We start from the raw sequence: 13,951 nt of genomic DNA, 5'->3' as shown, positions 1-13,951 counted from the left end.
ACACCAACAAAATTCAAACCTTCGAAGAGAAATTTCTTGTGCAGTTTTATAAACATGCCACGCTTGTGTATATGCCGACAAAATATGCGAAAAAACGAATATACCAGAGTATATTGATACTTGACGTTGAAATCAGTGTTTATGGGGTGCAAATGTCATGTTGTCCTGTGACAAATACTCACAAAGTTAAAAACCGTTTATAAAGTATGCAAACGTTCACTGCTGGGAATCCTCAGAGTCGCACGATTTTACTCACATTTATGCTGTAGTTTTATTTAAAGTGTCGACGCATCACTTAAATCGCAATTTTACGTCCTTGCTTAAATCACGAAAGTAAATTAAAAACATACGGACAAATATGCGTTTACTGATTTACCCTACGCGCTATCAACTTAATAATAGACAAAAACGAAAAATTAAGTTGAAATTTTGTATTATATTTACCATATTCACCGTTAAGAAACTATGAGTAAATCGAGGCATTCAAAATCACAGACCGTTGCAGGAAACGATAAGCCCTGACTGCCATTGTTTAAGTCAGACTGAAAGAACATTTTATTAAAGCTGGTAAGCCCATTCTTTGGTACGCAATTTTCAAGGCAGTGTTAGGATGTCAGGTCAAAATACGATTTTGACAGCTTTAGATGAAGCGTTTCAACTGCATGAAAGTGAGACAGTAATAGAACTTGGACCGGATCGCATATTGCAGTTTATTGGTGTTCGCCTGGTTATTATTCTAGCAATCGCTGTCAAATTGACTGAACTGATCGGTGAGTAAAAATTATAGAGTTACAATTCTACTTAAAATATGAAACTGTTTTGAGCGTTTAAAAAGTTGTATTTTGTTTCCAATCTGGAATATTTCGATACTATCGCCTTATAATTTATATATATATATATACAATTTAACAGTCGGAAATATCACGTGTCATCCAGTGAAAAACGAAACTGGATATTCCTCAGATTTCATCAAATATTGTGAAACTTATTGCTGGGAATCACCAGTGATAAAATATGTTCATGATAATAACATCCTGAAGTTGTGCAAAAACGATTTTAATGTAAACGATGGAAAACTTCTGAAACAACCAAATGAAGCAATAAATGTGATGAGATGGATGCCTTATGCAATGCTTTTTCAGGTAGTCTAAACATTGTACTTATTGCTCATCCGTTCAATTGAATGATCCATATGTGTACCAATTGCCTGCTAAAATGTAATGCCATTAGGAGTTAGGCCACAATAAATAAGCATAATTCAAAGACTGCTTAAACCGTTTTTTAAATATATCATACGTTCTCGCTACCATTATGCCATGAGTGGTTTTGAGTTATTCCATTGTGTCACTGTATCCAAATTACGGTGACCGTCTGTTGCGCTCGATTCTATGTAGCCTGGTTACTTCTCACGCACATTAAGAGATTGGAGACTTCAAAAACGCGTCCCAATACCCCAGTCCTGACCCCAAACCTATATCGGTTAATTGTTACAACTAGTCCGTGCTTTCAAGCAATTAAAGTCTGTAAACAGCGGTTAAAGTGCCGCCAGATTCTTCTGTGCCTTTCAAATGCTGCCCCAATATAATTCAACTTGAAATCGGTGAATATCTTTAATAACAATCAACAGACACTTCAAATCAAATCTCGAACATGAATCAGGAAAATAGAACTTGCCGGGTACCGGAAAGTTGTTAATGGAACGTAACGTAAATCTTGATACCGGGTATGAGGAACGTAAAGGAACGTTGTTATTGGAACGGTTTTCTGCAAAATAATAGACAAAACTAAATAGCTTATATGGCACAATTAATCAAATATAACAGCATTACCATTTTTACAAGCAATAACAATTCACATCAATTACCAGATAACCATATGTCACAATTATGTACAGATTAAATCACATAGGATAAAATAGTATTCACAATACTAAAATACAGAATAAATCATACAAGATAAAACAATATTTACATACCGAATGTTTAGGATCTCCAGGCAACTCAATTCAACAATTTATAATCCAAAGTAAATACAACTTAACTTATGTGACTAAATACAAGAAACAGCATTTATCATTCTATTTGGACTATATTACAACCCTAACCTGTATCCCTACATTATATTACAACTCCAGTATAAACCGTTGATTTTAAACCCAATTAATAACTTCAATTCGAATCGTTTATCCTAACCGCGAATAGTAAATCCAATATTAAACACGATAAACAACTAGCGCAATAGATTACACTGGATACAAGACAGAAGGTGCCAACTCATCGAAGCAGCGTGGCGATAATTTAGAATTCCCGGGATTAATCGAGAAACAGGACTCTGTCGCAATAATGCTGCGTCGATACGTTTGCAACGTCTGCGTAACAACGTAAAACGTCATCAAATTAGAAACACGTTATGATTCTCGCTAACATTCCCCGCCCCAGATGTAGGAACGAAGAGAATACATCTTACAATTCAAAAAGAAAAAGTGAGAATCATCACAAATAAGTAATACAACTAACAATGAATTACTCATCAGCTCTCTGAATCATACAAAGTTTTGCTATAGGTCTTCTTAAAAACCCATGAGAAGTTTTGACAGTCACTTGTCTGACAGCTCCAAATTTGTCTGGTATAACTTCCATAATTCTGCCAGTCAGCCACTTCCCTCTTGGTATTGTGTTGTCAACCAGTAGCACAAGATCATTGACTTTGAAATTGTCTTCCTTCTTCAACCATTTATGTCGAGCTTGTAGATTGACGAGTACTTCTCTGGACCATCTTATCCAGAATTGGTCAGCCAAATATTGTATTTGACGCCATCTTCTTCTCGCATAACAATCTTTCTTGTCAAATATTCCTGGTGGTAAATTTGCTTTATGTTTCAGCAACAATAAATGATTTGGTGAAAGGGGTTCTTCATCCAAAGGATCCATACTAATAGGTGTAAGTGGTCTTGAATTCAATTGACTTTCAACTTCACAAAATATAGTAGACAACGCTTCATCAGTAACCAATTGATCATGCAATAATGCAGTCAATATCTTCCTTGCTGATCTGATGAGTCTTTCATAGAAACCTCCAAAGTGTGAAGCTGTGGGAGGATTGAACTTGAATATGATATCACTTTGTCTGCAAAATTCTCCCATTTTACTGGAATTCCAAATTTGAATTTCTTTCTTCTACACTTTATTTCCAGCTGTAAAATTGCTCCCATTATCACATATAATGGTTGACATCTTGCCTCTTCTGGCAATGAATCTTCTTAATCCATTAATAAATGAATTGACATCCATACTATGCACAATTTCCAAATGCACTGCTCTAGTTGTTGCACAGGTTATTATCAAGCCCCATCTCTTCACAGAACTTCTTCCTTGCTTCACCAACAACGGTCCGAAGTTGTCAACTCCAACACATGTGAATGGAGGTTGATCTGGTGTCACACGTTCTTTAGTTAGGTCAGCCATAAATTGCTTACCCATCGAAGCATTTCTCTTTTTGCAAAAAATGCAATTACGAATATTTCGCTTTACAACAACAGCTCCATTAATAATCCAGAACTTCTGTCTCAGCAAATTCCATGTATGACTTGCTCCACAATGATGTGAACTTTTATGGTATTCTCTGACAATCAACTGTGTGATATGATGGTTACTTGGCAGTATTATTGGATGTTTCAAATCAAATTCTATGGGTGCGTTTTGCAATCTTCCACCCACTCTCAATATTCCATTAATTAAAACAGGATTCAACTTTTGCATTGAAGGTGCAATTTTCAAATTTCTAAGCACACTTTTTCCTTGTACATCAGAATTTTGTAACTTTGCAATAACTTTATTCAACTCACTATTTTGTAAATACTTTATCAGCTCATTTTCGGATCTTCTCAACTCTTCTGTTTGCAATTTACCTTTTTGAACAGTTGGTTTAGCTTGTAAATAAATTTTGAATCTGATAATCCATGCCGTAGCTTTCTTCAACTTATACCATGAAGAATAATAGTTGATGAACTTGTCCAATGGTTCATTCTCCGTCACTAGATTAATTAGGACATTCATTGGCTTTTTCTGAATAAATTCCAATGGTAAATCTGGTAATTTAACTGGCATTTGTGGCCAGTTCTCTTCATTCTGGTAGAGAAATTCTGGTCCTTGTAACCATGATTTCTTTGCAATCAATTTCTTTGCTGTCATTCCAGAGGAGGGTTGGTAGCATAAAAGTCATATTGGGGATGGCAAAATAGGGATGGCGAAATACGGTCGAAAGGTGGCAGATTAGGGATGGCGAAATAGGGACGAAAAGACAAATTGGGGATGGCAAAATGCGGTCGAAGCGTGGCAGATTAGGGATGGCGAAATACGGTCGAATGGTGGCAGATTAGGTATGGCAAAATGCGGTCGATGGCTGTCAGTTTTTGCCAAAATCGACTGTCATAATGCGCTGTTTAGTATACAGATAACAATGAACAATTGCCTCAAAATTACAAAGAAATATGGCCAAAGTGTTTAGATTTGGGGCTGATGAAATGGATTAGTACCTGTCAAATTCGGGCTTGGAAAACACAGTCGATGAGTGTCAAAATGGGATGGCGAAATGGGGTCGAAGCGTGGCAGAATAGGGATGGCGAAATGCGGTCGAAGCGTGGCAGATTAGGGATGGCAAAATGCGGTCGAAGCGTGGTGGCAGATTAGGGATGGCAAAATGCGGTCGAAGCGTGGTGGCAGATTAGGGATGGCGAAATACGGTCGAAACGTGGCAGATTAGGGATGGCAAAATGCGGTCGAAGCGTGGTGGCAGATTAGAGATGCCGAAATACGGTCGAAGCGTGGCAGGTTAGAGATGGCAAAATACGGTCGAAGCGTGACAGATTAGGGATGGCGAAATGCGGACGAAGCGTGTCAAATTGGGGGTGGCGAAATAGGGTCGATTCCTGTCAGGTTAGAGATGATGAAATATGGTCGATGCGTGTCAGATTAAGGAGGGCGAAATAGGGCAGTGGGTTGACGGGTGTCATGTTAAGAATGGCGAAATGCGTGTCAGATTTGGAAACGAACATTGTCAAATTTAAGGAACTAATCTGATCAGTGTTTCACATTTTAAAATTCATTTAAAAGGTATTGTCCGATTTTACATCGTGTCTTTATTTTATGATTAATTTTAATGTTTTATATATTATTACATTTTTCTCATCAAGTCTTGAACATTTTTTTTATATTTTTCTGATTAATAATTTTAATACAATCTTTTAATGTTTGATATATTATTACGTTTCTCTCATCAAGTTTTGGGTACTCCTGAAGTATGCGCACCAAGATGTCGCACAACCTGAACCCTAACCTGGTACACAACCTGAGTTCAGGTTATGCGCCAGCTTGTTGCGCATATTTCAAGAGGTCTGCATTGGCTGGCATAGCATTGTGGATCGTGCCATCATTTATGAGGTCATATGTTTTATCTCTTTCGTCATGGAAATTTCAATTTTTCCCTGGTATTATTGTCCCTACAATTTTTTACGCCACCCCGAAGCCTGCGATATTTCTATTCCAAATACTGTTATTAAACAATTCTTTTCAATTACAAATATTTTAAATTGCTCAAGTATATATGTAGAAGAATCCTGTTTTGCTTTAAAATATTTTTGGCATAATTCACGATCACACTGCATGAAGAGTTCATTCTCCGTGTTTCGTTTAATTTCAATTCTCAAAATTTCTTTCGAAGTTAATTGGTTTTATAATTTGAATATAACCTTTTGATGTAAAGATGTGTTCGATATATTATGCTATAAAATGATTTTTATGATATTGGGTGAATTCCTATCTAGAGGAGAGTCTTTGAATAGGAATATACGTTGTAGTATTACTCACTTTTGTATAATATTATTCATGAAAACGCGACAAACTATTTGAACTGCGTAAAAATGAAAATGCGACTTTTGTATAACACTGGCAAAGAATCTACAAAAGGCAAGGTAATTAAACATAGGGATTTTGGTATAAACAGTTCAAAAACCAACTAATAGAAGATTTCAACACAAAATGTTGGAAACCACCAAATTCATCCATTTTATCGTTTTTCAGAAAGAAAATGTCGAAGACTAGTTTGACTTTTTAGGAATCTTCTTGCATGCTTTACTTCTGGAGGAACATAATTACCATTACCTGGTACAGAATCCAACCCATGTCTTACTGAATAGCGAAGGAGCAACTTATAAATTAATGTGTTACGTGTAACGCAAGTCTTGTTCTCTGTTGCAATTGAATTCCAAGGAAAGACGCATTTGCGACAAATTTTCCGTGCTGTTTGGAATAGGGTGGGTTAGACCTTGGTGCTATATATATCCGCATTGTTTAATATTTAATAGTGCTTATAACTGGCGTAGTTTCGTGCACCGTTATTTCGCGTTCAAATGCGTTTGATGAGGGATTATTTTGAGCTAGTAATACGTTCAATATTCATATCTATTGATTGTAATATTTGTTCTGGTGAGTATAAGATAAAAAAAGCCTTTCTAGATTTTCAATTGAAATCAAATGAAATTATACTTTCAAAAACTTATAGGCGAAATGTTTTGAAAACATTCTGCGCTGAGCAGGGTCTCTATAATTGTACGGACATTTAGCGAAATAAAGCCAGTGAAATACTTCCCTGAATATTCGACATTTACACTGGAGTCAAATTACTACTAATCTGCAACTGAAAAGTTTCAACCTAATTGTTTTTGAACTTTACAAAACAATCTCAAACATTTGATGGTCAGAAAACGCTAATGTTTCATGTAGTAGTCAGGGAACACGCAATTTGATGGGTTAGTCTAGCAGGAATGGCGAACCTTTTTAAAGAATTGGGTCGAAAATTATTGTTGTATTGTAGAAAAGAAGACTGTGGTTCGTAGACAGGGTTGTCCAAAACGAATCAAATATTCGAATACATATAGTCTCTTTTCATCGTAAACACGGTTTTTCGTTTTTGCGGGAATCTTCAAACGATTTTACACATTCATTTCCATTACGTCAAGAAATTGAAGATTATTCAATGTCGTAATTGTTATGATACCCAATAAATTGTCGCGAGTCGGAAAACAAGTCGATTTATTAGAGGAAATAATCAATACTTTTTCCCGCTTTATGGCAAATAATTTTGATAATGATATTTGAAAGTTTCGACTTTTTACTGGGATGATTTTCTGTTGTGCAAATTATTTATATCCATGACCGATACTAGCATATAAAATTATTATGCGTTATTAATTTAGTTTTGTTTAACGTAACTTATGGTTGCGACGACAATTTGTGAGCATAAAATGTGTAGTGAACTGCCCGATATTATTCATTTTTGATTCATATTTTCGGATTTACTGAATAATAAAAGTATTATTACTCTGAAATCTACTGGAATTTGTGGACTTAAAATGTGTGGCAAGGTGCCCGAATATAATTAATTTCTGATTCGTATTCACAAAATAATATTACTCAAAAATACACTACACGGACTTAAAATGTGTGGTAAAGTGCCCGGATATAATTAATTGCTGATTCGTATTTTCGTATTCACAAAATAATAAAAGTATTATTACTCCAAAATACAACGGCAATTTGTGGGCTTAAAATGTGTGGTGAAGTGCCTGAATATAATTAATTGCTGATTCGTATTTTCGTATTCACAAAATAATAAAAGTATTATTACTCCAAAATACAACGGCAATTTGTGGACTTAAAATGTGTGGTAAAGCGCCTGAATATAATTAATTTTTGATTCGTATTTTAAGACTCTTGGAAAAATTGTCCCAAGTCGGAAAAATAATTTATACCTTATCCCGCTTTTTGGCAAATAATTTGAATAATGGTTGGTATTTGAAAGTATGAACTTTTTACCAGGATGATTTTGTGTTGCGCCAAATATTCAAATCCATGACCGATACCACTATTTCAAATGCCTTGCCATATTAATTTAAATCTGTTAACGTAACTCATGATTACGTCGACTTGTGAAAAAATAAAAGCGTTACTATTCTAAAATATATATCGCAGTAATCTGTGAATATGAAATGCCTGGTAATATAGCCAGTTATTCCATTGTTTATTGCATGCAAATTCTTTCGCATATTATAGATAAGCGTATTTTGAACTTCAAATGTATTCGAAACAGTGAACTATTCGGTATTGGCCACTCGTAGGTAAACCCGCTACCGCAATTTTTCCGTTAGACTCATAATCTTTGACGTTGAAGGACTAAGGTAATATCTTGTACTTGAAGGACTAAGGTAATATCTTGTACTTGATTTTATGTAATTTGTGTAATACTAATTACCGAAATATGTTCCAACGCTACGGACTACGGTAAATATTCCCGTGGTTTCAAAAGAGCTTTGAAACGGGATTTCACTGTATGAGAATTGCATTTTTAGATTGGCTTTCTGCCACGTTGAAGTCACTACCACTCTAATCACAACCCTCTAACGACTACGTGATTGAAGAGGCGTTATAAACTCTCCATTCCATTTTCAGTTTTCCACGATAAAAACAGTGAATGAGGAGGCCTCTTTATTTCATTTTATTCAGTTTTCCACGATAAAAACAATCTCAAAACTTTCCAAGACTAGACTAACATTGAAAACATATTGAACGGTATATATGTAGGGATGAATTAAATGTCCCTGAACTAAATGACCAGAGAGTTTGACAAGCCCGTGAATCGATGCTCTAAGAACGACCAGAGATCGTAGGTTTTATGGTATTTTCAAATTTGAGGTAATGGCATTGGTTACTTAAGATATGTAAATGGTGAATGACTCAAAGTAAGGTATAAGGCATTAAAAAGTAACTATAATGGTCTAGTTGTTGTAACTATGTAGGTTTAAAAAAATCATCATCATCAATCATTTCAAAATTGAGCAACATTAAAGTTGGCTCATGTAATATGATATGATTTTGAAAGCTTTATATTATAGAAACGAAAGCGCACTGACATGAGAGTGAGCGTATATTCCTTCAAATGGCCAGAATGAATCATATATACAGCACCTAATGAAAGTGATGAATTGAATATTTCCGTTTTTGAAAAAAATAGTGTTCACAAGCAACAAGAAATATATGACTTTGGAAGGCATAGAGAGTGAGGTTAAATGCTAATTGGAGTGCTTAGTATCAGCAATAGTGTCAGCATCAGCATTTCCCTGATTACAGGGAATTAATAAAAATAGAAGAAAGAACACCAATGTTAAATTATAAATTACAATAGTTTTTCATTCTGCTTTTAAGAAAATTACAAGCAGGACATTCATGAGAAAACATGCAAATGTTAGTGAACCATGCATGTTTATTCATACATGCGCGCAAGAAAGAAGTTGTAAACGGAAATAAAGAGATGACATTTGAGATAACATGAAGCACATAATTTGAGATGACATGATGCTATAAAGATATCGGGTATAAATGCAAAATGGGAAATCCTACATCATTTACAGTAAGGTTCAAAATGTGAACACAAAAATTGGGATATCCAACCAATAAAAAATTATTACATTATTGAGAAATTAATTTACAATATTTTATAATAATGAAAGCATATAACACCAGTATATCATATTGATTCGAAATGTTGTCACACAATTACATTGTGTTTCCATGCATAGTTTGGCATATTAAAACATGAACTTAACCAAAGGACTTAGTAAATGCTAGGACATTATCTGGGGGAAGACATATTTTCACTGCAAGATTTCAAGATTACACACTGAAAACTTTTGCTACAGAAAGTAATCAGGAACTTCATTATAGAATATATATAACAGCATATGCACCCACCCACATAAATAACAAGTTTATCTTATAACAAGAACAAAATAACACAGTATGGAGTAGTAGCAGAGAAATTGTTATTTTAGGATTGCAGACAATGCATTAGTACAAAGTGGTTATGATTCATGAATGAAATCAGATCTTATTGATTGACTTCAAAACAAACAAGGACTAGACAAAGTATATAATATCGTGTACACAAATGCTACAGTCCCCATAAATAGTGTTTAATAATTGGCAAAAAATACTGAAAGCAAATTAAAACATAATTCTGTATCTTGGAAAAATGAATCTCAAACAAATACAATTTAGTATGTTGCACGTTATTTGAAGCAAAAAAATAAATATTTGGAATTTGTGTACACAAGTTGAAGTCAGTGACATTAATTTGAACAATAGCACAAATAGAGCTATTAGGTTATTAAACGACGCTTCTGTAGTATGTGCACTGAGATGGCGTACAACCTGATAACCCTAACATGGTACACATACTATGTTCAGGCTGTGTGCCATCTTGGTGCACATGCTGGGACGGGATGCACACACGGGAGCACCTATTAAACATATAAAGGTATTCAAACTCAGCGATTGTGTGATCTCAGTGATCTTAGGTAGGGTTAGGAACTGAATTTTATGAGAATGTCTTCAAGACACGAATATGGAAATCACAAAAGTAAGTGAGATTGCATACTAGTAGCAAGTCGAAATGACAAAATATTCGTGGCAGTAAAGGATCAGACCAGGAGATTGCACTCTTTCAAATGTTTGTGTAAATAAAATGATAACTATAGGGCTGCCTATGTGCTATTAGGTGAAATCTATGAAAAAGTTGATCTGTCATAAAAATGTTTAGATTAGCTGGATGGATAACCTTGGATGCAACAATTGGAATACAGTTTGCATAAAAAACAGTAGCAATAAATAAACTATAAAACAAGATTAACAATGAGAGTGATTTTTATGATTGATCCAAGTTACATTAACAAAAATAGGAAAATTATTTTAATAGAAGCAATTATGGCAAATAAACAACTCTTACTAACATGGATTAGCAAACATACACTAAAGTTTAATGTTTTATATGCCCTTTACAAATAACAAGTATCTAATTTATCATTTAACATTTGCCTTATAAGCTTAAATGCTGAATAAATATTAAATATTACTAGATTAGAATGGTTCCTTTATGAAATTTGAACATAATCATATTCCAAGAACTTGTGAAATACTACACGAAGCTATTGTGTTAGAAAGTATCTTCAATACATTTTTGTACCAGGGTAAAGTTAACTATAACAAAATAGGAACCTCCGTCTGCTGAACGATTATTATTACTTTTTAATGAGTTGTCCGAAGCAATGATCAGCAATGATACCAAATCTGAACTGAAACGTAAGTTTCAGCACTTCAAATTCATAAACATTCTCAAGTTTCAGAATATTTGCAGATTGAACCAATACACAGTAGAGTATGTGAGCCGGTCATCAACTTCAAAACACAGTTTTGAAGTACAAAGATAGTTTTGGAGATAAAACTATATCAAGTCCCATGTCACAATTCATTTGTGGGCATGTAGTGGACCTATGGATCGTTTTGTTATTATGTTGTTGTTCTTTGACACATATTGAAAAACCGCTTTTCTTGTTGATTACTGGACGAATTGCTTTGAAATTTTCAATGGTTTAAGATTGATTTGCCTGAAGGCTATTACTTTCATGTATTTCCAATATTTCTGAGAGCTGCATGGAATTCATTTCTTTTGTGCTATGACCTCATCAAAAATTGCCACCATGTGGCGGTTCATCGTGCGCAGCGAGTCACGAGGTCAGCGAACATTGGTGCTTCTAGTGTTTAGCGAACCGTCAAAGGTAAGCTGGACTACTGCTTCGCTCAGGCTGCATGTCCATATATTTGAGCATCGCTCTCTTGTTGAAAGTGCAAACTATAAAGTTCTTGATCCCCTTTCTGGCACAAATAGACTCACTTCAGTCATTGCAGCAATATCCCTAAAGACTAGATAACCTTAATCTTCATATCTGAAATTATATCAAAATACTTGACAGAGTTTCAAGTAGTCATTATAGACTTAATGTCATTTACGATCAAATTTTATAATGGAATTGGGAGTTCGGGGCTTTTACTGCAGTTAATTGACATGACATGTGTCTCGCTCGGATTAACGATAGGATCTACATATCTATCCCAGGAGAGAGATAATGGACCAGATGGTGGAGGAAGCTGTAACCGACCAGCAGTTATGTGAACCACCCAACTGCAACGAGGAGTCCAGTAATCCTCTCGCACATAACCATGGGGTGACGAGCGTATTCCTAACAATCTCCACATTTACCCTGCGAACCTACACAGACTGACATAGTGTAAGTAATAAGAGGTGCGATGCCAAGCTTATTCCGCTCACAGGCTTAGCATGATGAGCCACACCACTGCTAATTTGAGACAATTCAGCAATTAAATATATCAAATGGTTAGAATGCATATTAACTTTTGGCTTAGGTCTGCGGAGTTCACTCAAACAGTCAAATGGCTTTAGCAGTTTCACTTTTTAGTTTATCGCTTGCTCCACACAATGCTGCAATGTTACCAGTCCCAATTTGACATACCGTGTTCGTGCCTACATCTTGCCACACAATAATTCCACCGCGAAGGCATACCAGCATACCGGTACCGTATTCCAATGATACGGTACCGTACCGGTAGTCTACCGTTACCATATTAATTAAAAGTCCAAGTCTTGGTAAGGTACCGGTACCGTACTGTCCTTGTAATTACCACCAAAACAATTGCCAGAGTAGCCTAATTTGAACCAGAAGAATGTTAAATCTCCTATTTTCTGTCTACTGCCATTCTCTACGCTGCCCATGCCGTCAAGGACTGGATTAGCATTAACAGATTAATGATGTAATGGGCCACATACCGGTACCGGTCTCACTAAGGTACGTACCGGTAGGTGGTACCGGTACCTATTACCGTATCCTGGCATATACAGGTACATTCAGGCTACATGCTAAACTTAAGAACCTTAAAATGTTCGTACGGTACCGATGTACGGTACGGTAACACTGACACCATGCCCTTGCCTTCACTTTCTCAAACGTCGCCATCCTTAGTCTGCTCCACAATTCGACCACAATTTGCCATCCCTAATCTGCCACTACGCTTCGACCGCATTTTGCCATCCCTAATCTGCCACCACGCTTCGACCGCATTTTGCCATCCCTAATCTGCCACCACGCTTCGACCGCATTTTGCCATCCCTAATCTGCCACCACGCTTCGACCGCATTTTGCCATCCCTAATTCTCAAACGTCGCCATCCCTAGTCTGCTCCACAATTCGACCGCATTTTGCCATCCCTAATCTGCCACTAGGCTTCGACCGCATTTTGCCATCCCTAATCTGTCACCACGCTTCGACCGCATTTTGCCATCCCTAATCTGCCACGCTTCGACCGCATTTCGCCATCCCCAATTTGACTTTTCGTCCCTATTTCGCCATCCCTAATCTGCCACCTTTCGACCGTATTTCGCCATCCCCAATATGACTTTTATGCTACCACCACTATAGTCATTCCACGGGATGCATAATCCGCTGGGTTCAATTCACTTGGAACATAACGCCATTGATGTGGCTCTGAACCTTCTTCAATTTTTGCTAATCGGTTAGCTATGAAAGTAGGAAATCTTTTCGACGAATTGTAAATTGATTGGATAGTAGCTGTGCTATCACTCCAGAATATAGACTTAACATTCTTCTCAAATTTTAATTGACGTCTTAAAAACATATCCACTCGCACACAAAGCGCAGCAGCTGTAATTCCCAGCCGTGGAAGTGAACATATTGTCTTGATAGGACACAATCTTGATTTTCCAAGTAAAAACGAACAGTGTATCTGACCGTTTTCATCTGTTAACCTCAAATATGAAACTGATCCATAGGCAACTTGTGATGCATCGCCAAAATGATGTAATTCTTGTGAAACAATAACCCCAAATGAATTCGGTTCAATGTATCTTGGTAATTTGACTTCTGATAAGTCTGGAATTGCTCTAGTCCAGCTTTCCCATGCTATTTGTTCATTTGCTCCAATAGTTTCATCCCATCCCAATTGTTGACGACATAACTCTTGGAATATAA

At 36.1% G+C, this 13,951-nt stretch overlaps 1 protein-coding gene across 1 annotated transcript in view; it reads left to right on the top strand.

Moving 5' to 3' along the window:
* The first annotated feature begins 364 nt into the window (after positions 1-364).
* The window catches only part of LOC144422061 (uncharacterized), a 28,263-nt gene continuing 14,676 nt past the window's right edge, over positions 365-13,951 (top strand). Inside the window, exons 1-2 of the mRNA XM_078111808.1 lie at positions 365-770; positions 913-1,142. Of these exons, the coding sequence (XP_077967934.1) occupies positions 611-770; positions 913-1,142 (390 nt within the window). The 5' untranslated portion in view covers positions 365-610. The remainder of the gene's footprint in view (positions 771-912; positions 1,143-13,951) is intronic.

The sequence above is a fragment of the Styela clava genome, chromosome 4, assembly GCF_964204865.1.
Source record: "Styela clava chromosome 4, kaStyClav1.hap1.2, whole genome shotgun sequence".
NCBI lineage: Eukaryota > Metazoa > Chordata > Ascidiacea > Stolidobranchia > Styelidae > Styela > Styela clava.
Note: the sequence above shows the minus strand (reverse complement) of the source record. Positions and strands in the feature narration are given on the sequence as shown.